The sequence below is a fragment of the Oncorhynchus mykiss genome, chromosome 8 (assembly GCF_013265735.2).
Source record: "Oncorhynchus mykiss isolate Arlee chromosome 8, USDA_OmykA_1.1, whole genome shotgun sequence".
Taxonomy (NCBI): Eukaryota; Metazoa; Chordata; class Actinopteri; order Salmoniformes; family Salmonidae; genus Oncorhynchus; species Oncorhynchus mykiss.
This window is the reverse complement of record NC_048572.1, coordinates 27,244,546-27,270,140: the sequence shown is the minus strand read 5'-3', so window position 1 is coordinate 27,270,140 and position 25,595 is coordinate 27,244,546. Positions and strand designations below refer to the sequence as shown.

At 42.8% G+C, this 25,595-nt stretch overlaps 1 protein-coding gene across 3 annotated transcripts in view; it reads left to right on the top strand.

The window, feature by feature from the left end:
• esr2a (estrogen receptor 2a) overlaps positions 1 to 25,582 on the top strand; it is a 39,933-nt gene extending 14,351 nt beyond the window's left edge. For 2 of the 3 annotated variants that reach the window (XM_036984517.1, XM_036984518.1), the window contains 9 exons: positions 2,456 to 3,322; positions 3,574 to 3,740; positions 10,561 to 10,677; positions 15,893 to 16,201; positions 17,447 to 17,585; positions 17,701 to 17,834; positions 18,471 to 18,654; positions 20,982 to 21,246; positions 21,573 to 25,582. In XM_036984517.1, coding sequence (XP_036840412.1) covers positions 2,859 to 3,322; positions 3,574 to 3,740; positions 10,561 to 10,677; positions 15,893 to 16,201; positions 17,447 to 17,585; positions 17,701 to 17,834; positions 18,471 to 18,654; positions 20,982 to 21,246; positions 21,573 to 21,578 — 1,785 coding nt within the window. In that variant the 5' untranslated portion in view covers positions 2,456 to 2,858 and the 3' untranslated portion in view covers positions 21,579 to 25,582. 3 annotated transcript variants of the gene reach the window in all.
• Positions 25,583 to 25,595: the final 13 nt, after the last annotated feature.

The window sequence follows — 25,595 nt, the reverse complement described above, 5'->3', positions numbered from 1 at the left end:
GTTGCATGGTATACCGAAACAGTACTTTTTCGATACTAGAACATGAGAAATGTCTCTGTAATATAATTTATTCTGTTAAATATCTCACGTCGTCTACTGATTGAGAGAGGATCAAGTCTGTCTATTAGCACAGCTGATGTCCCCGTACAGCGCGAGAGCACCGTGCCTGCTCCACTTACTTATTGCTAGCTCTAGCCTTCCAGTGACTTCAGTAATTCCTCATGGGTGTCTGGGCTGCATTACCACTTATGCAGCGCAGAAGTTATTACACTTGAATAATGCAAAACAGCATTTAGAAATGTTGAAACTGTTAATTACTGTTCCCAAAACAATGTCCAATACAGGCTAGAACACTGCAAGGCTGGAAGATATCAGTAGCTTCCAGCTTTGTAGGCAAACTTTCCTTGCTAGCTTACAGCTGAAGCCAACATCTATTCTCTACCCGAGTACATTGTTTGTGATAACATTACGCAAAATATTGCTAATTTTCAAACCAAAAAATAATGAGTTCAGTTAGTCTCCCATGCCTCTCATCTCTCCCATCTTTGCTCGAGCCTTGAACTAACTTTGTGTGAATGACGTCATGGGTCTTAAAGGGAAAGCGCACACTTTTAGGAAAACAACCTCTCCCTCAATATCAGCAAAACCATCGCGGACTATAGGAAACGGGGGTGAACACGCCCCCATCTGCATCGACGAGGCTGCAGTGGAGAGGATCAAAAGCTCCTCTGCGTGCACGTCACAGAGGATCTGACATAGTCAAATCACACCGACACTGTAGGCGCAACAGTGCCTCTTCAAACTCAGACGACTGAAGAAATTTGGCATGGGCCCTCAGATCCTCAAGAAGTTTAATAGCTGCACCATCGAGAGCATCTTGACCAGCTATATCACCGCCTGGTATGGCAATTGCACCGCCGTCAACCGCAAGGCTCTACAGAGGGTGTGTGCGGGCATTTACACCAGACGGTCTCTGAGGAAGGCCCGGAAGATCGTCAATGACCCAGTCACCCGAGCCACTCTGTTATCATCTGGCAAGTGGTATTGGAGCATCGAGTGTCTGACCAACAGGCTCCAAGACAGCTTCGAGACTAGCAACACTAAAGTATGCATGAGAGCACCAGCTGTTTTGGAAGACTGTGTGGTCACGCTGTCCGTAAAACCTTTAAACAGGTCAACATTCACAATTTGTATTTTTCCGTTATTTTACTAGGTTAGTGACTGAGAACACATTCTCATTTGCAGCAACAACCTGGGGAATAGTTACAGGTGAGAGATGAATGAGCCAATTCTAAACTGGGGATTATTAGGTGACCGTGATGGTTTGAGGGCCAGATTGGGAATTTAGCCAGAACACCAGGGTTAACACCCCTACTCTTATAATAAGTGCCATGGGATCTTTAATGACCTCAGAGTCAGGACACTCATTTAACGTCCCATCCGAAAGACAGCACCCTACACAGGGCATTGGGATATTTCTTTAGACCAGAGGAAAGAGTGCCTCCTACTGGCCCTCCAACACCACTTCCAGCAACATCTGGTCTCCCATCCAGGAACTGACTAGGACCAACCCTGCTTAGCTTCGGAAGCAAGCCAGCAGTGGTATGCAGGGTGGTATGCTGTTGGATATGTACTCAGGGCATGCGCTGACCAACTGGGAAGTGTTTTCATTGACATTGTCAACCTGCCGTTTTGGACGCGCTCTGGTACCTCTTGCCGTGCAGTAGCAAAGATAACAGTCTATGACTAGGGTGGCTGGAGTCTTTGACCATGTTGAGGGCCTTCCTCTGACACCACCTGGTAGGCTGTCTCATTGTTGTCGGTGATCAGGCCTACCTCTGTTATGTCATCGGCAAACTTGATGATGGTGTTGGAGTCGTGCCTGGCCATGCAGTCATGAGTGAAGAGGGGGTACAGGAGGGGACTGAGCACGCACCCCTGAGGGGCCCCCGTGTTGAAGATCAGATGTGTTGTTACCTACCCTTACCACCTGGTGGGCGGCCTGTCAGGAAGTCCAGGATCCAGTTGTAGAGGGAGGTGTTTAGTCTTTGGGCTTTGATCGTTTTCATTTTTCAATACTCCACATGTAGTCCTTTATACTTCATGGTTTTATGAGATGCTAACTATGTCTGTAGCCACTGGCAGTACTTGAATAAGGTCTCAATTACAAAGAGTGCTATAGTGAGTGGAGCTGTGGAGGTTATCTGAGTAGTGTTGAAAACATGGGTCGTGTTCAGTAGGCAGAAAAACTGTCCTGTCATAAAATGTAAAAAAAAATATGAAAGGAGATTGGATAGTGCAGTCCCCTTTTTAAAAATACAAAAAAAAAGTTGTGGAACATCTTCGGTTTTGTGCATAGAATGTTATTGGCTCTCAATAATTCGTTTGAGTTTAATGTATGATGTTTTAGTGAAGTGCTCTGTTTGACACAATCCTTTTCTCTCTTTCCCTTCAGTTGGAATCCCCTGATATCGGAGACCCTGCCATTGTGTCATTTTTTGATGTCGTCAGAGATCCATACACGGATGGATTGCTACTCCACTTATCGATTCTGGGAAAAAGCCACGTCCATGTCTGGTGACACAACCCCTGAAACCGTGTTCCATGCTGATGATGCATTACAGCCAGATCCTCTTGTAGGCTTCCTATAGTCGAGTCTCTTGCTAAAATTCTCATAGACCTCTGCTAAAGCCTGCTTTGAGATCTCCTACAGTTGGGACCATAAGCACATGTCTAGGATCAGCTTTTCCTCCCCCAATTATAATCTCAATTATTAATGAAGGAAAAATTCACAACTGACCTTAAATCAGCTTCAAGGGACACTGTCATCCTCCTACTGGGAGTGGTGTGTCTCATTGATGTCACAATATAGAAGACTCCCTGGCCTGCCTTCAGAGCTCCCGCAGTCGCCAATGGCTGCGTCTCCACTCCCAGAGCGTGACTCTGCGACCCTTCTGAAGCTGCAGGAAGTGGATCCCAGCCGTGTTGGCCGCGGTGGCCGCATCCTCTCGCCCATCTTCAGCGCCCCGTCCCCGGCGCTGCCCATGGAGGCCCACCCCATCTGCATCCCCTCGCCATACACTGACATCGGGCACGACTTCAACCCCTTGTCCTTCTACAGCCCCACTCTGCTGAGCTACGCTGGGCCCGCGCTCTCTGACTGCCCATCCACCCACCAGTCCCTCAGTCCCTCCCTCTTCTGGCCCCCCCAAGCTCACATGGGGCCTCCATTGTCTCTGCACCATCGGCCCCAATCTCGCCCACAGCAAGGCCAGCCAACCCGAGTGTCCTGGGCGGAGCCCCGCGCCCTATCTGAGAGCAGGTAGGAAACTGAGTTTCTTCACTCCTTGCAGGAGTGATTATATTTACAGTGTTTTCTTCATATTGCTTTCACCTATCCAGTCCTGTTAGATCTGTGATGGTGAGTCAGTAAGGTCAGAAGGGAGGGGGGGGCACTTTGAAAGGCTTATTCATGAATGTCATTATAAAGTTTTACCCTTGTTTTGTATGGTTTTCAAAACATCATCAGTCATGTTGTCTTTGCTGTCTGTATTCTCTCTGTGTGACGGACAGTAAGCCTCTGAGGAAGCGCTCGCAGGAGGGTGAGGAGACGGTCATCTCGCTGGAAGGGAAGGCTGAACTGCACTTCTGTGCCGTGTGTCACGACTACGCGTCGGGCTACCACTACGGGGTGTGGTCCTGCGAGGGCTGCAAGGCTTTCTTCAAGAGGAGCATCCAAGGTAGTAAGGGCTCAGTGTTCCAGATCATGCACATACAGTGCCTTCAAAGTATTCATACCCCTTGACCCCTCATTTTGTTGTGTTACAACCTGAATTCCAAATGGATAAAATAGATTTTTTTTACACACAATACCTCATAATGACAAAGTAAAAACATGTCTTTAGAATTTGTTGCAAATGTATTAAAAATTAGGTACAGAAATATCTACTTTACATAAGTATTCATACCTCTTTGCTATGATACTCCACATTGAGCTCAGGGGAATCCAATTTCCTTTGATCAACCTTGAGATGTCACTACAGCTTGATTGGAGTCCACCTGTGATTGCTTGGACATGATTTAGAAAGAAACACACCTGTCTATATAAGGTCCTACAGTTGATAGTGCATGTCAGAGCAGAAACTACACCATGAAGTCCAAAGAACTGTCCGTAGATCTCCAAGATTGAATTGTGATGAAGCATATATCTGGGGAAGGGTATAAAACTATTTCTCAAGTGTTGAAATTTTAAGAGCACAGTTGTCTCCAAAAAATATGGAACTACCCAGACTCTGCCTAATGCTGGCTGTCCAAACAAACTGAGCAACCAGGAAAGAATGACCTTGGTCAGGGTGGTAACCAAGAGCCCAATGACCACTCTGACAGAACTACGGAGTTCCTTAGCTGAGATGGGACAACCTGCCAGAAGGACAATATTCTCTATTGCACTTCACTAGTCTGGGCTTTATGGGAGTGACCAGATGGAAGCCACTCCTGAGAAAAAGACACATGACAGCACGCCTGGAGTTTGCAAAATGACATGTGAAAGACTCTTGAGATCATAAGACAAAATATGTTGTGGTCTGACGAGACAAAAATTGAACACTTTGGCCTGAAGCGCTATGTCTGCTTACTTTGAAGCATGATGGTGGTAGAATCATGCTCTGTGGATGCTTTTCAGTGGCAGGGACTGGGAGACTGGTAAGGATAAAGGGGAAAATGAATGGAGCTAAATAAAGGGAAACCCTTAAACCTGCTTCAGAGTGCAAATGACCTCAGACTGGGAGCAAAGATGTACTTTCCAAGAGAACAATGACCCCAAGCATACAGCCAAAGCAAGCTGGAATGGCTTCTGAACAAGAATGTGAAAGTCCTTGAGTGGCCGAGCCAAAGCCCAGACGTGAATCCCATTGAAAATCTGTGGAAAGACTTGACAATGACTTTTCAGCGCCGCTCAACAGAGCTTGAGAAAATCTGCAAGGAAGAATGGGAGAAAATCCCCAACTCCAGATGTTCCAAGCTGATACAGACATATCCAAGTTGACTCAAAGCAGTAATCGCAAGTATTGACTTGGGTGTGAATACTTATGTAAATGAGATACTTCTGTATTTCGTTTACAAAGAAATTGCTACAAAATGTAAAAACATGTTTTCACTTTGTCATTATGAGGTATTGTGTGCAGATGGGTGAGAAATTGTAATTTAATCAATTTTGAATTTGGGTTGTAACAACAAAATGTGGAATAAGTCAAGAGGTATGAATACTTTCTGAAGGCATTGCAGGGGGGAATTCTGTATCGAGTTAAACGCGCGTAAATGGAACACAATTCTATTTTTATGCACTTTTCTCTCAACCTGTATTCTGACCATGAATTTAAGCAGGAGAATAGCATGCCCGTCACACGTTATCCGTTTGGGGTGGAGATCAAAGACATGAAGGTGTGGAGGAGGTGTGTCTACACATAGTCTGTGTTCTGACCTTGATTTAATTCCCTCATAATTCCACCACCTTACGATGAATAAGCTTGAGCAACCTGCCCGTTCCAAGTGGAACAACATCAACTGATTTTTTTTTAGATAGAAATAACCCCATTCTCCATGCACTGTAATTTACAAATTGATAAGAGCTAGGTACAGTGGGGCAAAAAAGTATTTAGTCAGCCACCAATTGTGCAAGTTCTCCAACTTAAAAAGATGAGAGAGGCCTGTAATTTTCAGCATAGGTACACTTCAACTATGACAGACAAAATGAGAAGAAAACATTGTAGGATTTTTAATGAATTTATTTGCAAATTATGGTGGAAAATAAGTATTTGGTCAATAACAAAAGTTTATCTCAATACTTTGTTATATACCCTTTGTTGGCAATGACAGAGGTCAAACGCTTTCTGTAAGTCTTCACAAGGTTTTCACACACTGTTGCTGGTATTTTGGCCCATTCCTCCATGGAGATCTCCTCTAGAGCAGTGATGTTTTGGGGCTGTTGCTGGGAAACACGGACTTTCAACTCCCTCCAAAGATTTTCTATGGGGTTGAGATCTGGAGACTGGCTAGGCCACTCCACGACCTTGAAATTCTTCTTACGAAGCCACTCCTTCGTTGCCCGGGCGGTGTGTTTGGGATCATTGTCATGCTGAAAGACCCAGCCATGTTTCATCTTCAATGCCCTTGCTGATGGAAGGAGGTTTTCACTCAAAATCTCACGATACATGGCCCCATTCATTCTTTCCTTTACACGGATCAGTCGTCCTAGTCCCTTTGCAGAAAAACAGCCCCAAAGCATGAGGTTTCCACCCCCATGCTTCACAGTAGGTATGGTGTTCTTTGGATGCAACTCAGCATTCTTTGTCCTCCAAACACGACGAGTTGAGTTTTTACCAAAAAGTTATATTTTAGTTTCATCTGACCATATGACATTCTCCCAATCTTCTTCTGGATCATCCAAATGCTCTCTAGCAAACTTCAGACGGGCCTGGACATGTACTGGCTTAAGCAGGGGGACACGTCTGGCACTGTAGGATTTGAGTCCCTGGTGGCATAGTGTGTTACTGATGGTAGGCTTTGTTACTTTGGTCCCAGCTCTCTGCAGGTCATTCACTAGGTCCCCCCGTGTGGTTCTGGAATTTTTGCTGACTATTCTTGTGATCATTTTGACCCCATGGGGTGAGATTTTGCGTGGAGCCCCACATCGAGGGAGATTATCAGTTGTCTTGTATGTCTTCCATTTCCTAATAATTGCTCCCACAGTTGATTTCTTCAAACCAAGCTGCTTACCTATTGCAGATTCAGTCTTCCCAGCCTGGTGCAGGTCTACAATTTTGTTTCTGGTGTCCTTTGACAGCTCTTTGGTCTTGGACATAGTGGAGTTTGGAGTGTGACTGTTTGAGGTTGTGGACAGGTGTCTTTTAGACTGATAACAACTTCAAACAGGTGCCATTAATACAGGTAACGAGTGGAGGACAGAGGAGCCTCTTAAAGAAGAAGTTACAGGTCTGTGAGAGCCAGAAATCTTGCTTGTTTGTAGGTGAACAAATACTTGGAGCCTGGCGCACGGTTCATGATGACTGGACCATTGTCATCACAGTTCAATGATTAGTGAGAATTATTAGAGTAGATTTATAGGAGTACTGTTCAACCCTTATTGTTTCAGGGATGGAACAATTGAATATGGCAACTTTCAAGATGAATCAAACCACTGTATTATTGATTCACCAATATATTTTGTGCCTAAAGGCTCTCCCCCAAAAATTCAGAACTTTCCTAATCCCAAATAATACACAAGATCAGAGTATTTTTTCCAAATAACAAACACATATTTGTATATTTCGATGGCTTTCTTTCCACTTCTGGATTTAGTGTCTCTTATTGATTCTGAAATGTGACACAACCACTGAAATATTTTGAACCGCTCTCTTCATATATTCTAGTGCATGGGTATGCAACCCTGTTCCTTGAGTTCCGTAGGTATTGTACCGCAGGATTTTGATCCAACTAGGCACCACACGTGACCAACTGATTTAATTGATCAGTTCAGGGATAAATTCAACACACCTGGTCTTCCAGATCGATTAAATCAAAAACATGAAGTGCCTGCGGCACTCCAGGACGAGGGTTGCCTGTCCTGGAGAGCTGGTCTGTCGATAAATTCAAATGAGAGGTATTTAAAGGGATGGTTTTCAATAAATGTATGGAAAATCATATTGGATGAGAACTCTATAAGAAAATATATAGGCCAGCAAGTGGGAGTGTTTTCAGCAGTTTAAATAAATTCATGAATAGGACACACACACACAAACACAACTCTGCAGCTTTAGTGAAGTGTCAACATACCTGATTCAACTAGTCAAAGTGTGTGAGTAATGAGTAGAGTTGGACGTATGACTGGTTGGCTGGAACAAAAACCTGCACCCACAGTGGTCCTCATAGGGTAACATTGCCCACACCTACTCGAGATGAAGAGGGGGAAAGAGGGAAATAGTGAGGTTCTTCAATAGATCATTTCACATCAGAAATACCTTCTGCTTTTACATCTTATTTACCACTGATCATATCACCAGTGACAGCCCTCACAGATAGCTTGTGTTGTCAATCCAATTGGGCGTCTTTCTTCTGCTATCTTTGGGCCAGATTTACCAAGGCCAGGATTCAATCCGATCGTGCTTTGTCAACAATGTGTATTTTAAAGACAATGTTTCTGCGTTCGCAGAGACCACATTCACTGTAAACGCTGCATGTTGGAAATGACCATTAAATGGCACGTTAACGACAAAACGTGATCGGATTGAATCCCGGCTTAAGCATTTAGCACCACTATATGCTGAAAAGGGAATAAATATTGAGGATAGAACAAAAGGGTAAGGATACGGCCACATTGAGATGCATGACCACGGATTAAATTGTTCATCAATTGTCCGTTTTTGTCAGTCAAAAGTACTCAAATGGGACAATCTACATACAGTTGAAGTTGGAAGTTTACTTACACCTTAGCTAAATACATTTAAACTCAGTTTTTCACAATTCCTGACATTTAATCCTAGTAAAAATGCCCTGTCTTAGTTCAGTGAGGATCACCACTTTATTTTAAGAATGTGAAATGTCAGAATAATAGTAGAGAGAATGATTTATTTCAGCTTTTATTTATTTCATCATATTCTCAGGGGGTCAGAAGTTTACATCCACTCAATTAGGTTTTAGTAGCATTGCCTTTAAATTGTTTAACTTCGGTCAAAGGTTTCAGGTAGCCTACCACAAGCTTCCCACAATAAGTTGGGTGAATTTTGACCCATTCCTCCTGTCAGAGCTGGTGTAACTGAGTCAGGTTTGTAGGCCTCCTTTCTCGCACACTCTTTTTCAGTTCTGCCCACAAATATTCTATAGGATTGAGGTCAGGGCTTTGTGATGGCACTCCAATATCTTGACTTTGTTGTCCTTAAGCCATTTTGTCACAACTTTGGAAGTATGCTTGGGGTCATTGTCCATTTGGAAGACCCATTTGCAACCAAGCTTTAACTTTAACAAGACTGATGTCTTGAGATGTTGCTTTAATATATTCACATCATTTTCCTTCCTCATGAAGCCATCTATTTTGTGAAATGCATCAGTTCCTCCTGAGGCAAAGCACCCCCACAACATGATGCTGCCACCCCCGTGCTTCATGGTTGGGATGGTGTTCTTCGACTTGCAAGCCTCCCCCTTTTTCCTCCAAACATAATGATGGTCATTATGGCCAAACAGTTCTATTTTTGTTTCATCAGATCAAAGGACATTTCTCCAAAAAGTACGATCTTTGTCCCCATATGCAGTTGCAAACCGTGGTCTGGCTTTTTTATGGTGGTTTTGGAGCAGTGGGTTCTTCCTTGCTGAGCGGCATTTCAGGTTATGTCGATATAGGACTCGTTTTTAAGTGGATATAGATACTTTTGTACCTGTTTCCTCCAGAATCTTCACACGGTCCTTTGCTGTTGTGCTGGGATTGATTTGCACTTTTCACACCAAAGTACGTTCATCTCTAGGAGACAGAACGCGTCTCCTTCCTGAGCGGTATGACGGCTGCGTGGTCCCATGGGGTTTATACTTGCATACTATTGTTTGTACAGATGAACGTGGTACCTTCAGGCGTTTGGAAATTGCTCCCAAGGATGAACCAGACTTGCGAACGTCTACAATTTTTTTGTAGAGGTCTCGGCTGATTTCTTTTGATTTTCCCATGATGTCAAGCAAAGAGGCGCTGAGTTTGAAGGTATGCCTTGAAATGAATCCACAGGTACACCTCCAATTGACTCAGGCTAATTGACATCATTTATCAGAAGCTTCTAAAGCCATGACATCATTTTCTGGAATTTTCCAAGCTGTTTAAAGGTACAGTCAACTTAGTGTATTGTAAACTTCTGACCCACTGGAATTGTGATGCAGTGAGTCATAAATGAAATAATCTGTCTGTAAACAATTACTTGTGTCTTGCACAAAGTAGATGTCCTAACCGACTTGCCAAAACTATAGTTTGTTAAGAAGACATTTGTGGAGTGGTTGAAAATGTGTGTGTGTGTGTGCGCGTGTGCATGTGTGTTTGTGTGTGAATCTCACATCTTAAAGGGATTAAAAGGAGACAAGCCAGGAAATGGTCTGCCAAAGTCCTCTCTCATTTCTCTCCACCCCATGGCAAAATGTGTAGAATTGCACGAAATTAACTCTAAACGTACATTCTTCCTCTCCACTGTCAAGAGGGGTCTGTAAAAATGTTTTGTTCGCAATGTGGTGGCGGGGGGGGGGGGGGTGTTGCACATGTGGGTACACAGACCCGTGAGCAACTGCCTTCCCTCATGATGAGTTCAGATTTTTTTGTGGCCTAACCCCCATCAAAGTTGCCCATCCCTGAAGTAGAGGAACCTTTCCTCTCTCTCTCACTCCGACCTTTTACAGTTGTTTTCTTCTATTTAGCTGCCAATGTACACATGGAATAAAACTAAACAAATGTTTATCTTCCTCTTATCTCTTCTCTCCCTATCTACCCTTTGTAAACCTCTCTCTCTCTCTCTCTCTCTCTCTCTCTCTCTCTCTCAGGTCACAATGACTACATCTGCCCGGCGACCAACCAGTGCACTATCGATAAGAACCGCCGCAAGAGCTGCCAGGCGTGCCGCCTCCGCAAGTGCTACGAAGTGGGCATGACAAAGTGTGGTACGTGTCTCTCTCGCTTTCCTTACTACCCCTCCCTCCCTTTATCCTCCTTGTCTTCTATCTCCTTCACACTATCCTCACCCTAATCTTGCCAGTGGTGTTATTCACAAAGTGTCTCAGATCAAGTCCCCCCCCCCCTAACATATAATCATATTTATTATGACCTACTACAAAAATGATCCTGGGCCAGTACTCCTACTCTGAGACGTTAAATACATACAGCTTCTATATAGTCCAGTGTGTGGCCAATGTTTGTGTGTCCAGTGCCTTAGAAATGGTTCATTTTTGATATGTGAATATTCCCCACTGGCTAGACTTTGCTCTCACAATGAGCAGAGGCACTGAGGCTAGGATATACAGTGCCTTGCGAAAGTATTCGGCCCCATTGAACTTTGCGACCTTTTGCCACATTTCAGGCTTCAAACATAAAGATATAAAACTGTATTTTTTTTGTGAAGAATCAACAACAAGTGGGACACAAACATGAAGTGGAACGACATTTATTGGATATTTCAAACTTTTTTAACAAATCAAAAACTGAAAAATTGGGCGTGCAAAATTATTCAGCCCCTTTACTTTCAGTGCAGCAAACTCTCTCCAGAAGTTCAGTGAGGATCTCTGAATGATCCAATGTTGACCTAAATGACTAATGATGATAAATACAATCCACCTGTGTGTAATCAAGTCTCCGTATAAATGCACCTGCACTGTGATAGTCTCAGAGGTCCGTTAAAAGCGCAGAGAGCATCATGAAGAACAAGGAACACACCAGGCAGGTCCGAGATACTGTTGTGAAGAAGTTTAAAGCCGGATTTGGATACAAAAAGATTTCCCAAGCTTTAAACATCCCAAGGAAAACTGTGCAAGCGATAATATTGAAATGGAAGGAGTATCAGACCACTGCAAATCTACCAAGACCTGGCCGTCCCTCTAAACTTTCAGCTCATACAAGGAGAAGACTGATCAGAGATGCAGCCAAGAGGCCCATGATCACTCTGGATGAACTGCAGAGATCTACAGCTGAGGTGGGAGACTCTGTCCATAGGACAACAATCAGTCGTATATTGCACAAATCTGGCCTTTATGGAAGAGTGGCAAGAAGAAAGCCATTTCTTAAAGATATCCATAAAAAGTGTTGTTTAAAGTTTGCCACAAGCCACCTGGGAGACACACCAAACATGTGGAAGAAGGTGCTCTGGTCAGATGAAACCAAAATTGAACCTTTTGGCAACAATGCAAAACGTTATGTTTGGCGTAAAAGCAACACAGCTGAACACACCATCCCCACTGTCAAACATGGTGGTGGCAGCATCATGGTTTGGGCCTGCTTTTCTTCAGCAGGGACAGGGAAGTTGGTTAAAATTGATGGGAAGATGGATGGAGCCAAATACAGGACCATTCTGGAAGAAAACCTGATGGAGTCTGCAAAAGACCTGAGACTGGGACGGAGATTTGTCTTCCAACAAGACAATGATCCAAAACATAAAGCAAAATCTACAATGGAATGGTTCAAAAATAAACATATCCAGGTGTTAGAATGGCCAAGTCAAAGTCCAGACCTGAATCCAATCGAGAATCCGTGGAAAGAACTGAAAACTGCTGTTCACAAATGCTCTCCATCCAACCTCACTGAGCTCGAGCTGTTTTGCAAGGAGGAATGGGAAAAAATGTCAGTCTCTCGATGTGCAAAACTGATAGAGACATACCCCAAGCGACTTACAGCTGTAATCGCAGCAAAAGGTGGCGCTACAAAGTATTAACTTAAGGGGGCTGAATAATTTTGCACGCCCAATTTTTCAGTTTTTGATTTGTTTAAAAAGTTTGAAATATCCAATAAATGTCGTTCCACTTCATGATTGTGTCCCACTTGTTGTTGATTCTTCACAAAAAAATACAGTTTTATATATTTATGTTTGAAGCCTGAAATGTGGCAAAAGGTCGCAAAGTTCAAGGGGGCCGAATACTTTCGCAAGGCACTGTAGTTACATACTCACACACATGCTCGCCCGGGGACCCACACATTCACACACGTTTGCAAGTGGACAAGAAATATAGTTGCTATTTGCTTTCTCTACTCTGTGAGCCTTGTGCATCAGGTGGATGTCTAGGATGTTTTGCTCCCTTCAATGTAATGATCTGTTTCTACCAAGCTAAATTACGGTTCAGTTGCTATAGAGACACAGGTTGGTACGGTTGTCATTTCATTGTTTGTTGATCACACATTTCCTCGTCAAGATGAACATTTTGATTTTAAATCCAAACCTAGATAGTAAAGTACAAGGCTACTTTATGCAAGACGACTGAAGTCTAGAAAGCATAGGGTGGCCGTCCTTTCGCTTGCCGTCGCAGTGGTGTGTCATAGTGACCACCTGCTGGGTGCCGGCGAACTGTGGCTTTGTGCCGATTCAACATGTAGAATCGTAAACTGGATAAAGACAGCCGCTATTGTTGTCAGAGACACTTGCCCATTAATCGTTGTGGTGATATTCCCTCTCTTTCTATCTGTGAGATATAGAGTGCATTCGGAAAGTATTCAGACCCCTTGACTTTTTCCACATTTTATGTTCTGTTACAGCATTATTCTAAAATTGATTAAGTCGTTTTTTCCCCTCGTCAATCTACACTCAATACACCATAAGGGTTTTACAAATGTATAAATAAAAAAAACACAGAAATAGAACTGAAAACACTCCCACTGGCTGGCCAATAGATGTTCTCATGGAGTTTTCATTCACTAGGGTTTTCCATACATTTATCTAAAGCCATCCCTTTAAATTTAGTGTACCTTTCATTTGAATTTATCAACAGACTCTCTAAAACAGGCGTAGGCAACCCTCGCCCTGGAGTGCTGCAGGCACTTCATGTTTTTGATTTAATTGACCTGGAAGACCAGGTGTGTTGAATTTATTGATCAGTTCGGCGAATTTATCCCTGAACTGATCAATTGGCTCAGTTGGTCACGTGTGGTGCCTAGTTGGAACAAAATCCTGCAGTACTGTGCATTCGGAAAGTGTTCAGAACGCTTGACTCTTTCCACATTTTGTTACGGTAAAGCCTTATTCTGAAATTGATTAAATTGTTTTATATACACACACAATACCCCATAATGACAAAGCAAAAACAGGTTTTTAGAAATGTTTGCAAATTTATAGAGAAAAAAAATACGAAATATCACATTCACATATGTATTCAGACTCTTTACTCAGTACTTTGTTGAAGCACCTTTGGCAGCGATTACAGCCTCAAGTCTTCTTGGGTAGGACACTACAAGCTTGGCACACCTGTATTTGGGGAATTTCTACCATTCTTCTCTGCAGATCCTTTCAAGCTCTGTCAGGTTCGATGGGGACCGTCACTGCACAGCTATTTTCAGGTCTCTCCAGAGATGTTCGATCGCGTCCAAGTCCGGGCTCTGGCTGGGCCACTCAAGAACATTCAGAGACTTGTCCCGAAGTCACTCCTGCGTTGTCTTGGCTGTGTGCTAAGGGTCGTTGTCCTGTTGGAAGGTTGAACCTTCGTCCCAGTCTGAGGTCCTGAGCACTTTGGAGCAGGTTTTCATTAAGGATCTCTCTACTTTACTCTGTTCATCTTTCCATCGATCCTGACTGGTCTCCCAGTCCCTGCTGCTGAAAAACATCCCCACAGCATGATGCTTCCACCACCATGCTTCACCATAGGGATGGTGCCAGGTTTCTTTCAAACTTTACATTTGGCATTCAGGCCAAACAGTTCAATCTTGGTTTCATCAGACCAGATAATCTTGTTGCTCATCTGAGGGTCCTTTAGGTGCCTTTTGGCAAACTCTGTCATGGGGCTGTCATGTGCCTTTTACTGAGGAGTGGCCTCTGTCTGGCCACCCTAACATAAAGGCCTGATTGGTGGAGTGCTGCAGAGATGATTGTCCTTCTGGAAGGTTCTCCCATCTCCACAGATGAACTCTGGAGCGCCATCAGAGTGTCCATCGGGTTCTTGGTCACCTCCCTGACCAAGGCCATTCTCCCCCGATTTCGCAGTTTTACCGGGCGGCCAGCTCTAGAAGAGTCTTGGTGTTTCCAAACTTCTTCCATTTAAGAATGATGGAGGTCACTGTGTTCTTGGGGACCTTCAATGCTGCAGAAATGTTTTAGTACCTTTATCCAGATCTGTGCCTCGACACAATCCTGTCTCGAAGCTCTACGGACAATTCCTTCGACCACATGGCTTGGTTTTTGCACTGACATGCACTGTCTACTGTGTGACCTAATATAGACAGGTGTGTGCCTTTCCAAATCATGTCCAATAAATTGCATTTACCACAGGTAGACTCCATTTAAGGTGTAGAAACATCTCAAGGATGATCAATGGAAAGAGAATGCACCTGAGCCCAATTTCGGGTCTCATAGCAAAGGGTCTGAATACCTACAGTACTTGTCAAAAGTTTGGACATACCGATCGATTCATTGCAGGGTTTTTCTTCATTTTTACTATTTTCTACAATGTAGAATAATCGTGAAGACATCAACACTATGAAATAAAACATACGGAATCATGTAGTAACCAAAAAAGTCTTAAACAAATCTAAATATATTTTATATTTGAGATTCTTCAAAGTAGCAACCCTTTGCCTTGATGACAGCTTTGCACACTTGGAATTATCTCAACCAGCTTCACGAGGTATGGAATGGATTTCCATTAACAGTTGTGTCTTGTTAATTTGGGGAATTTCTTTCCTTCTTAAGAGGTGGTATAACAAAATATAGCCCTATTCCAAATTATGGCAAGAACAGCTCAAATAAGCAAAGAGAAATGACAGTCCATCATTAATTTAAGACACGAAGGTCAGTCAATCCGGAACAGTTCAAGAACTTTGAAAGTTTCTTCAAATGCTGTCACAAAAAAATTGCTGCAAAGAAACCACTACTAAAGTGCACAAATAATAAGAAGAGACACGAGCAATGGACATTAGACCGGTGGAAATGTTTCCTTTGGTCTGTCCAAATTTGAGATTTTTGGTTCCAACCGCCATGTCTTTGTGAAATGCAGAGTAGATGAACGGATGATCTCTGCATGGAGGAGGAGGTGTGATGGTGTGGGTTGCTTTGCTGGTGACATTGTCAGTGATTTTATTTAGAATTCAAGGCACACTTAACCAGCATTCTGCAGTGATACACCATCCCATCTGAGTTGCGCTTAGTGGGACTATAATTTGTTTTTCAACACCTCCTTTTTCCCTCAGGCATGCGTCGCGACCGCAGCAGCTACCGGGGTCATCAACCGAGGCGCGTGGGTCGCTTCTTCACCCGGGGCACTGCTAGCGGGCCCAAGCGGGTCCTAGCTGAGGGGAGCGAGCCAATCAAGGAACTCTGCCCCACAGTATTAACCCCGGAGCAGCTGATTGGCCGGATCATGGCGGCAGAGCCACCGGAGATCTTCCTCCAGAAGGACATGAGGAGGCCCCTGACGGAGGCCAACGTCATGATGTCACTCACCAACCTGGCCGACAAGGAGCTGGTCCACATGATCAGCTGGGCCAAGAAGATCCCAGGTTGGTGTTGATTGATTTATTGTCTGTTCTTCATCCACAATTAAAAAACAATACTTTCCTAGCATCATATGTTCAATTCTATTCCATTCTTTGTGCACAAGTTGAGTACAGCAGAAAAACTGTATAAAACATTGACACAATGAACAGGAGGCCGAAAAGTCTTGTGTTCCTGTGTCCATGTAAAGCCTATATGTGTATCCTCTGTCAATGGGTGTGACAATAACAGAGTGACAGAGCATTAAGTACAGCCTACTGTTGAGTAACCTGAATCAATTGAATACATTTTTCTTAACATTTTCCGGCATAACAGTGTAATAATGTTCTAATTTCCTGTTTTCAACAACTGTTGTCTCTTTTATTCTCAACAGTGATATTCAGGTAGTCAGAATGTAAAAAGGAAGACCGATTAGAAGACAAAGGAAACGGGATTTGTACCCATGTCTCCTGGGGTATATGTGGTTCGGGGGGCTCAGAGAGCAAACATGAATTATGCATGTCAATCTCTCCTGGTTGATTTTAAAATAATAATAAATAAAACAGATAAAAATACACCTTATGGAACAGCAGGGACTGTGAAGCAACACAAACATTGGCAGCAGCTAATTGAGGATCCATAATAAATACAAATACTGGGCAATGAGCATCGATGTACTATAGTCTACACTCCTAAGGGATGCTGCAAAAAGTAGGGTAGTTTGGGATGTCTAGTTTTCTGTGCTAGAGAAGCATTGCCCCTGCTTTATTCAGTGGAACCCCATTGTCTGCTAGGGTTGAAGTAAAGTAAAAGGTCATATGTAAATGGCCGTGTACACCCTTAAGTTGTGCAGCTGATGTACAACGCATTGGACACAACGGTTGTGATACAGTGGAGAGATATTCTGCATTGAAGTAATAGGTTGTGCACAATGGTAGTGTAAACATTTTTGTTCTGACAAACACTCCAATGTATCACAAACATAAATGGTGTCACAATCATTGTGTCAAATGTGTTGTATATCAGTTCTACCTGAGTGTGTACGGAGCCATAATCTACTCACTGTTTGCTGTTCATAAATATGACTTTTTTAAGTATCATTATTACATTGCGAACAACAAAACCGCGTGTACCGTGAGCAGTATGCGGGAACATTGCCTTTAAATTTGAAACGTGCTGTAGCGCAGCTCTTCAGCACTATGGATTGAGTCTGACCCTAGATCAGCGCTCTGAGACGCTTCATGAATACGGGCCCTGCTATGTCTTTACAGGATTTGTGGACCTGTGCCTGTTCGACCAGGTGCACCTGTTGGAGTGCTGCTGGTTGGAGGTGCTGATGCTAGGGCTCATGTGGAGGTCTGTGGACCACCCTGGTAGGCTCATTTTTTCCCCCGACCTCAGCCTGAACAGGTGACCCCCCTCTCTCTACTCCTGGATTAAGCATCTGTATGATTTCTAAAATATTTTCACAGTGGATCCAAAAGAAGTATTCAAATGCAGTGTGACTGTGTGTCTGTGTTTTCAGGGAAGAGGGGAGCTGTGTGCAGGGTTTCGTGGATATCTTTGACATGCTGCTAGCTGCCACCTCCCGGTTCAGAGAGCTCAAGCTGCAGAGGGAGGAGTACGTCTGCCTCAAGGCCATGATCCTCCTCAACTCCAGTACGTGGGTGTTAATGTGTGTGTTTGTGTTTGCGCATGAGTGTGTGTTTGTGTGTTATGCATCCGTTTGTCTGGCCTTCTGTCTGTACTTTTGTCTGTCGGTACTGCATCTTTATAAGTATTTTTTACTTCCCATTTTATTTATTTATATCATGCATATCAAGATTAACCACAAGTCTGTTGGACCATTTATCCAGTGTAATCCTATCTGTTTGGGAGTCTAGGGAGGGTTGGCAAGGACAACCAGAGGAATAACTCACTCTGACAAGGCCTAATGAGAACACTGTCTCTCTCTACTCCCATCATAGTTACTGTTTAACACTTAAAGACCTAACAGTCAGAACCTGTTTCAAGGTCAGTGGATCACGAAAAATAACATTTTGTTTCACTTAACTGTAACCAAAGTAATCGCATTTAATAATGCTACATGTTGGAAATTATTTATGAAGTGTAGCAAAGGTGGTTTGGTGAAATGTGCTTGCACAATAAGTCACCTTTCCTGAGACCTGAAGATTTTTGCTAGCTCCCAGAGATAAAGGCTTTAGCGCAGAGGGCTAATGTGGTTTTGAGTCATTGCGACAACTACAATTACGTTTTTTCTTTATTTTCTCAACTGTGTGTGTTTTGTGGTCGCAGACATGTGCCTGAGCTCCTCGGAGGGGAGCGAAGAGCTGCAGAGTCGCTCGAAGCTCCTGCGCTTGCTGGATGCCGTAACAGACGCACTGGTGTGGGCCATCGCAAAGACAGGCCTCAGCTTTCAGCAGCAGTCTGCGCGCCTCGCCCACCTGCTGATGCTGCTGTCACACATCCGCCACGTCAGGTACAGTAGCCACAATATGGCCACCGCTGTCACACTCGCAAGTTACCTCTCAGTCACCATCATTGTACTCACAAGTTATCGCTCAGGCATAATACAGTCACCACCTTCACTCTTGGCAGTTACAATATAGTCACCTCCGTCACACTTTGTAGTTACCGCTCAGGCAAAATATGATCAAAACTATCACACTAGCCAGTTATCATTTTGCCACTACGGTATAGTCAAATTTTCAATACGGTCACCGCCGTCAAGATTGAGCCACCCCATTGTCACTACCGCCACGACTGAGACAACCGTCACGACTGTTTGCTGCTACCACGAGTGATCTTTTAATTAAGCTTGCGTTATACAGAAAAAGCTTTTCAACCAACATGGTGTTTACAAGGTAATCTGATGAAGACCATGGGCTCTACTCAATCAGATCCGCTTTAGCTGACATTCACATCGCGGTTGTTTTGGTGGTGTCGGAACTATGTAGATAAGTGAAAATTGACTTTGTCTGAGGATGACAGAGTGTAGGGGTCTACGACCCTAATATGATATACCATCTGACTCCATTATCATTTGAATGCTATAGGCCCATAAAATGGATCTAACCAAGGTCACCACTCAGAACACTATAAAATGCACGTGTCTAGGTTTACCATTACGCAATTATTAAGAGGCTAAGGGACAAGGAGCTAATATCTTGTGATCAATGTCGCAAGATATTGAGCGTCTTTATTTCTATCATTGCCTTCAGAAAGTATTCACACCCCTTGACTTTCCACATTTTGTTGTGTTACAGCCTGATTTAAAAATTCCTTAAATTGAGATTTTGTGACACTGGCCTACACACAATACCCCATTATTGTCAAAGTGGAATTATGTTTTTAGAAATGTTTACAAATGAATTAAAAATGAAAATCTGAAATGTTTTGAGTCAATAACTAATCAACTCCTTAGGTTATGGCAACCCTAAATAAGTTCAGGAGTAAAATTGTGCTTAACAAGTCACAGAAGTTGCATGGACTCAATAATAGTAGTAGTGTTTAACATGATTTTTGAATGACTCTGTGCCCAACACATACAATTATCTGTAAGGTCCCTCAGTCGAGCAGTGAATTTCAAACATAGATTCAACCACAAAAACCAGGGAGGTTTTCCAGTGACTCGCAAAGAAGGGCATCTATTAGTAGATGGGTAAAAAAAAGCAGACATTGAATATCCCTTTGAGCATGGTGAAGTTATTAATTACACTTTGGATTGTGTATCAATACACCCAGTCACAACAAAGGCACAGGCGTCATTCCTAACTCAGTTGCTGGAGAGGAAGGAACCATGAGGCCAGAATTCAAATATTCCAAAACATGCATTAGGCATTAAAGCAAAACTGGTATAGAAATGACCTTTGTCCTGAATACAAAGCGTTATGTTTGGGGCAAATCCAACACAACACATCACTGAGTACCACTCTTCATATTTTCAAGCATGCTGCATCATGTTATGGATACGCTTGTAATCGGCAAGGACTAGGGAGTATTTTAGGATGAAAAGGAACAGAATAGATCTAAGCACAGGCAAAATCCTAGAGGGAAACCTGATTGTCTGCTTTCCAACTGACACTGGGAGTCAAATTCACCTTTCAGCAGGACAATAACCTAAAGATACCAAGATGACATTGAATGTTCCTGAATGGCCTAATTACAGTTTTGACTTAAATTGGCTCAAAATCTATGGCAAGACTTGGAAATGGCTGTCTAGCAATGATCAACAACTAACTGGTGAGAATTTTTATAATAACAATGTACAAATATTATACAATCCAGGTGTACAATGCTCTTAAGAGACTTGTACACCTCTTGAAAGACTCACAGCTGTAATAGTTGCCAAAGGTGATTCTAACATGTATTGACTCGGGTAGGATAATGAGATTACATTTTCAATACATTAGCAAAAATGTCTAGCAACATGTTTTGACTTTGTCATTATGAGGTATTGTGTGTAGATGGTTGAAAAAAATAATATATTGAATCAATTTTGAATTCAGGCTATAACGCAACATTTTTGGGAATAAGTCAAGGGGTGTGAATTCTTCCTGAAGGCAGTCTAGGCTACACTTTCTCATTCGGAACTTCTAACGCGACAATGAGCAACAAGAGCAGCTGCTCACCGATTTGACAGCTCTAACCAGTTCCACCAAGACACCGCTAAAACATTAGCATGCCAGCTATCACCGGTTAATACTTGATCTGATTGAATCTATGCCCATTTCTGTGTATTTTATTTTCTTCTGTATCACGAAAAGCAGTGAGTGTACATGACCTCTGTCTTTGCTCATTGTGCAGTAACAAGGGCATGGACCACCTGCACTGCATGAAGATGAAGAACATGGTACCCCTGTACGACCTGCTGCTGGAGATGCTGGATGCCCACATCATGCACAGCCCACGGCTGCCCCACCAAGCCAACTCAGCGGGCCCCTGTCCAGAGGTGAGCCCCCCGCAGCCCACCACCTCAGCAGTTGCCCCGGCCAGACATGGACCCCCAGCAGCAGAAGCGAGCCTCAACAGCAGGAGCAATTGGACTGCAGGGACCCCGGTAGAAAGACAGGTATACACTCTCCTGTCTCATGTCATTCCTTCTCCTGCCGTTTTGCCCTTGAGCAAGGCACTTAAACCCCTCAAACAACTTCAAGGGTGCCGCAACGTGGCTTACCCTGGCTTCAAGCATATGTGTGTGTGTGTGTGTGTGTGTGTGTGTGTGTGTGTGTGTGTGTGTGTGTGTGTGTGTGTGTGTGTGTGTGTGTGTGTGTGTGTGTCTCTTAATAGATCCTTAATTTCAGAGATCTCAAAAAGACAAAGAACTCTTATTTTCTGACGCCAACCTGCTATTATCCCCTCCCTTTCTCTGTCCTTTCCTCTTTGTCACTTTATTAGTGGTGAAAAGGGATCTCTAGCAGCAAAAAGGACAATGGAGAGAATGTGACTGGGACCCTTGTGGACGGCTACTTCTTGGAACGGCTTTTAACACCACTCTGAAACAGAGGAACTGGAACGAGTATAAGGGTTTTTCAGATCGTGCCTGGGAGGGGCTGCATCCCAATGCTGTCCAATGAAAACTCCTTTCAGGCATTAGCACTGTTCTTGACTGTTTTCTCGGAGGCCGCAAACATAAAAAATATAACAATATTTAATGTCCCTGCTAAAGCTGTCTTTTGGTTTATGATCAGGTTTGAATGTAGCCTAGCTGGGGCGACCCACGTGACCACACAGCGAGGAAAAGTTGTGACTGACTGGTCTGGAAAGGAGGCAGTTTGTTAATGCAACATTTGCTCAGAAATTGAGCGGACTCATCAATTTAGTTTTATGAACTGTTTTTTTCCCCCCAGGGGCTTGAGACCTCTCATTGTTTGGATTTGAAAATCCAACAGTTGTAATGGAAGGGAGTGGCGCTCGTGTGTTTGAGTGAGAACCAACCAGCAAAAGCACAGCCCTTCATTATCAACTTATCGTCCTGACAACATCAAAACAGCCTTTCCAGACTCTGAAGTCAGGAGACTTCAAGTTCGGTATCAGCCAGACTAGTTTGAAAGTAGAATCTACGAGAAAGTCTGAAATTAAACATCAGTGGATGAGTGGCAATGAGGGAAAGGAGATGAGAGGAAGGCAGTTAGGAGTAGCTTACTGGGACACAGAAAAGCCCAAGAAAAGGCACTTTCAACAGTCATCATGGACTCTCCCCTCTTCTTTTGTACTGTCGGAGGGCGACAGGTAGCCTAGCCGTTACAGCGTTGGGCCAATAACCTGAGCCGACAACGTGCAAAATCTGTCGATGTGCCCTTAATCCTAATTTGCTCCAGGGGTGCCATACTACCATGGCTGACCCTGTAAAACAACCCATATTCGCTGCACCTATCTGGTGTGTGACGTGTTGTTTATTTTTTTTACTGTCAATGGGATAATCTGTATAAATAAAGCATCAATATAAATAAATATAACTTTGAGTGACAATCAAAAGATAATGGCCATTTGCACTGGTTCAAATTGTTTAACTGTCATGGAAGAAAGAAAAACACATTTTAAAACTATATACTTCACCTCAAGATCTTATTCCTTTGCTTTACCCTTAGGTTTTTGTTCCACCATCTGTATAGCTTCAAACTTTGCATACAGTACGCAAAGTAGACACATGTCCTAATAAACAAATATATTTCCAGCTGAAAAGGTGGAGGTGAAGGGTCATGCTACTGTCATTCCACTCTAGAACACATTCCCTTTAAGGTGGACTCCACAATAAGAATAGCATCATACACAGTGGGACAAAGTCCTGTTTGAATCAACAATAAAATCTAAATGACACTATTTTGTCTCCTCAAATAAAGATGCAAATTAAGACGGCAGATTTTTTAATTCCTTCGCAAAAAGTGCCTATGGGTCCAATCCCATCTTCAGTAATGGGAGTGTGACTCAAACATTCATACAAATTAATTTGGGACTTACTTGAATGTCAGTTTTACGTCCGCGTGTCTCTAGCTAAAATTCAGCCCTTCATACGTGGGCAATGTGATCGAATTCTGACCACAATGTTGTTTCTGTGTTTATTCCTACCGGGAAGAAAGCATGGTGAAATGAAGAGATACAATAATTGTAATATTGTAATAAGACTCACGCCTTTCAAAGAGCACAGTGCAACGCTGTTATGTTTATGTACAACTTTATTTATGACTGGCCCAATAAGGCCCAGTACAAGTTCAATTCCCGGTTTAAAAAACGGTGTCATCTTGACAGTTTTGGAGGGAGGGTCTTAGGCGTGCGAACCCGAAGTAGAAAATACATTTATTTGTGTGTTTTGTTTTAGACCTGTTGTACTTTGTGTAGTTGCTACTGGCGACCAAGAAAGTGTTTAGATTGTGCCTTCTACATAGCGACCAGCTTGTCTTAAACGCACACATCAGCTGTCCTGACTGTTTATTATATCTGTTATGTCTTTGTGATAACAGTATTATGTAGGGGTGATTATGACTGGTTCAAGTAAGGTGTTGCCTATAACATAACCCACCTGCTAACTGGGCCTTTCCATCCATTCATCAGCTTTGTGTTGTCCTCACACCTGACAATATTTAGGCCAGGATTCAACCCGAGTCATGTTAGCGCTGTCGACAATGCAGCTTTTAAAGGCAATATTCCTAAATGTATGGTCACGGTAAACACTCTACAACATGCATTGGATTGAATCCAGGCCTTAGAATGCCAATGATACATTCAACTAATGTGAGGTCCTAAAGATACACACAATAGGATCACAATCAAAACAACTGAATATTAGGAATGTGTTCCTCATGTTTGGTATACTCAGTGTATATAGAGCCTGTCTGCATTCTTTATTTCTGTTACCTTTAGTTTATCTGCGTAATATTGACTTAAACTCAGAACCACTTGTTTTGCAAACATGGTCCTGTTTTATATATTGCTGTGCTGATCAATGGACAGTTCATTACCTCTGTCAAATGAATATGTAGCTTAAAATTGTGTTTATTTCATTTTGCAATAAAGATGGTGACGCTACGATAATGCACATTTAAATTAGGCCTATATCCAAAAACACATATGGCCTAATGATATATTTTCGGCTTCAGACGAACGCCTAGTTCTCACACAGGTTTTTTTTTAAATTAAAGCCTTTTCAATGCCTTAATAATCAACTATGTCGCAGTCTGCTTTTGCCAAGCTTGTAGTAATAGAAAAGCAGAGTGCTAGCTTTATTTCCTGTGCTAATTTAGCCAATTTCCTTTCAGTAGCGCTATATTACCTACCTAGGCTATATTTACTCTGGTCGAGGAAGCATATTATTTACTTTTGATGACCAGACAGCCATAGCTGCATCCCACACTTTTAATTTGTAATGTCTCATTTTGGGGGGATTTCTAGCATCAATAACAAAGTACAGTATAGGACCTCAGGAGATATGAACTCTTCGGGAATGGAGGTTGTTCAGAATGCTGACGTATTCTTTACTTTGACATGGATTTAACGCATGTAGACAATCTGAATTACTTATTAACATGTATTTTCTAACCATTTAGTAAAAAAAACATTTACGTTTCTGTAATCTACAGACTCAGGCGCATGAGCAACATTTACGTTTTCTTTGCAATTAATAATACATTTCCCGGTTCCATATTTCCCGTTTGATCGGTCAGTCCGTAACTCGAGGTTCTACTCTTTAACATGAGATCTGAAATAGTATGCGGATGCTAATTGCTATCTCTGGGTCCATTTAGTCTGTCATTTAGAAAAATGGTTAACTAAGGCCTAGATTCAATCAGTTCAGAGTTAACCCGTGATAACCGACAACTGCATTGCATATCATTTATTTTGTTTGGGCGGTGTAATTTCTACATAGCCTACACTTTCTCATTCTGAATTTCTAACACGGGTGGGATTTAAGGATGGGTTTGGTTTCGTGACAATGACCACAAGAGTGGGTGCTCGCCGATTTGACAGCTCCAACGCAGTTACCCCAGACCTCGTCCAAACAAAAGCAATATGCTATGCAGATGTCATTTATCGTGGGTTAATGCAGATCTGATCTGAGTCTAGGCCATAGCTCACATCAGCTGTTTAATACTATAAGACAAACACCATTGATCTTTGTCAACACCAACAGTAGACTCCTCTCGAGGCAAGAAATGTTTCTGAGTTAACTATTTTTAATTCAACTAGTCAGCTGTGCACAAGTCCTTTCACTTTCCCAATGACTGAGCCATTTGTAGCCCAGCTGTGCATTCTGCTTTGAACGATCTCTGAGAATGCTGTACACTGCCAGCAGGATAAGGATACACATGCTTTTTCAACTGTAACGTGAGTGCTTTAAATGTCAAGGTTTCCCAATGTGAATTTTTATGTGGATTTTCTCCCACCGTCGCACAGGAGTATCTTTCTTTGAAGAATAAAAAATAA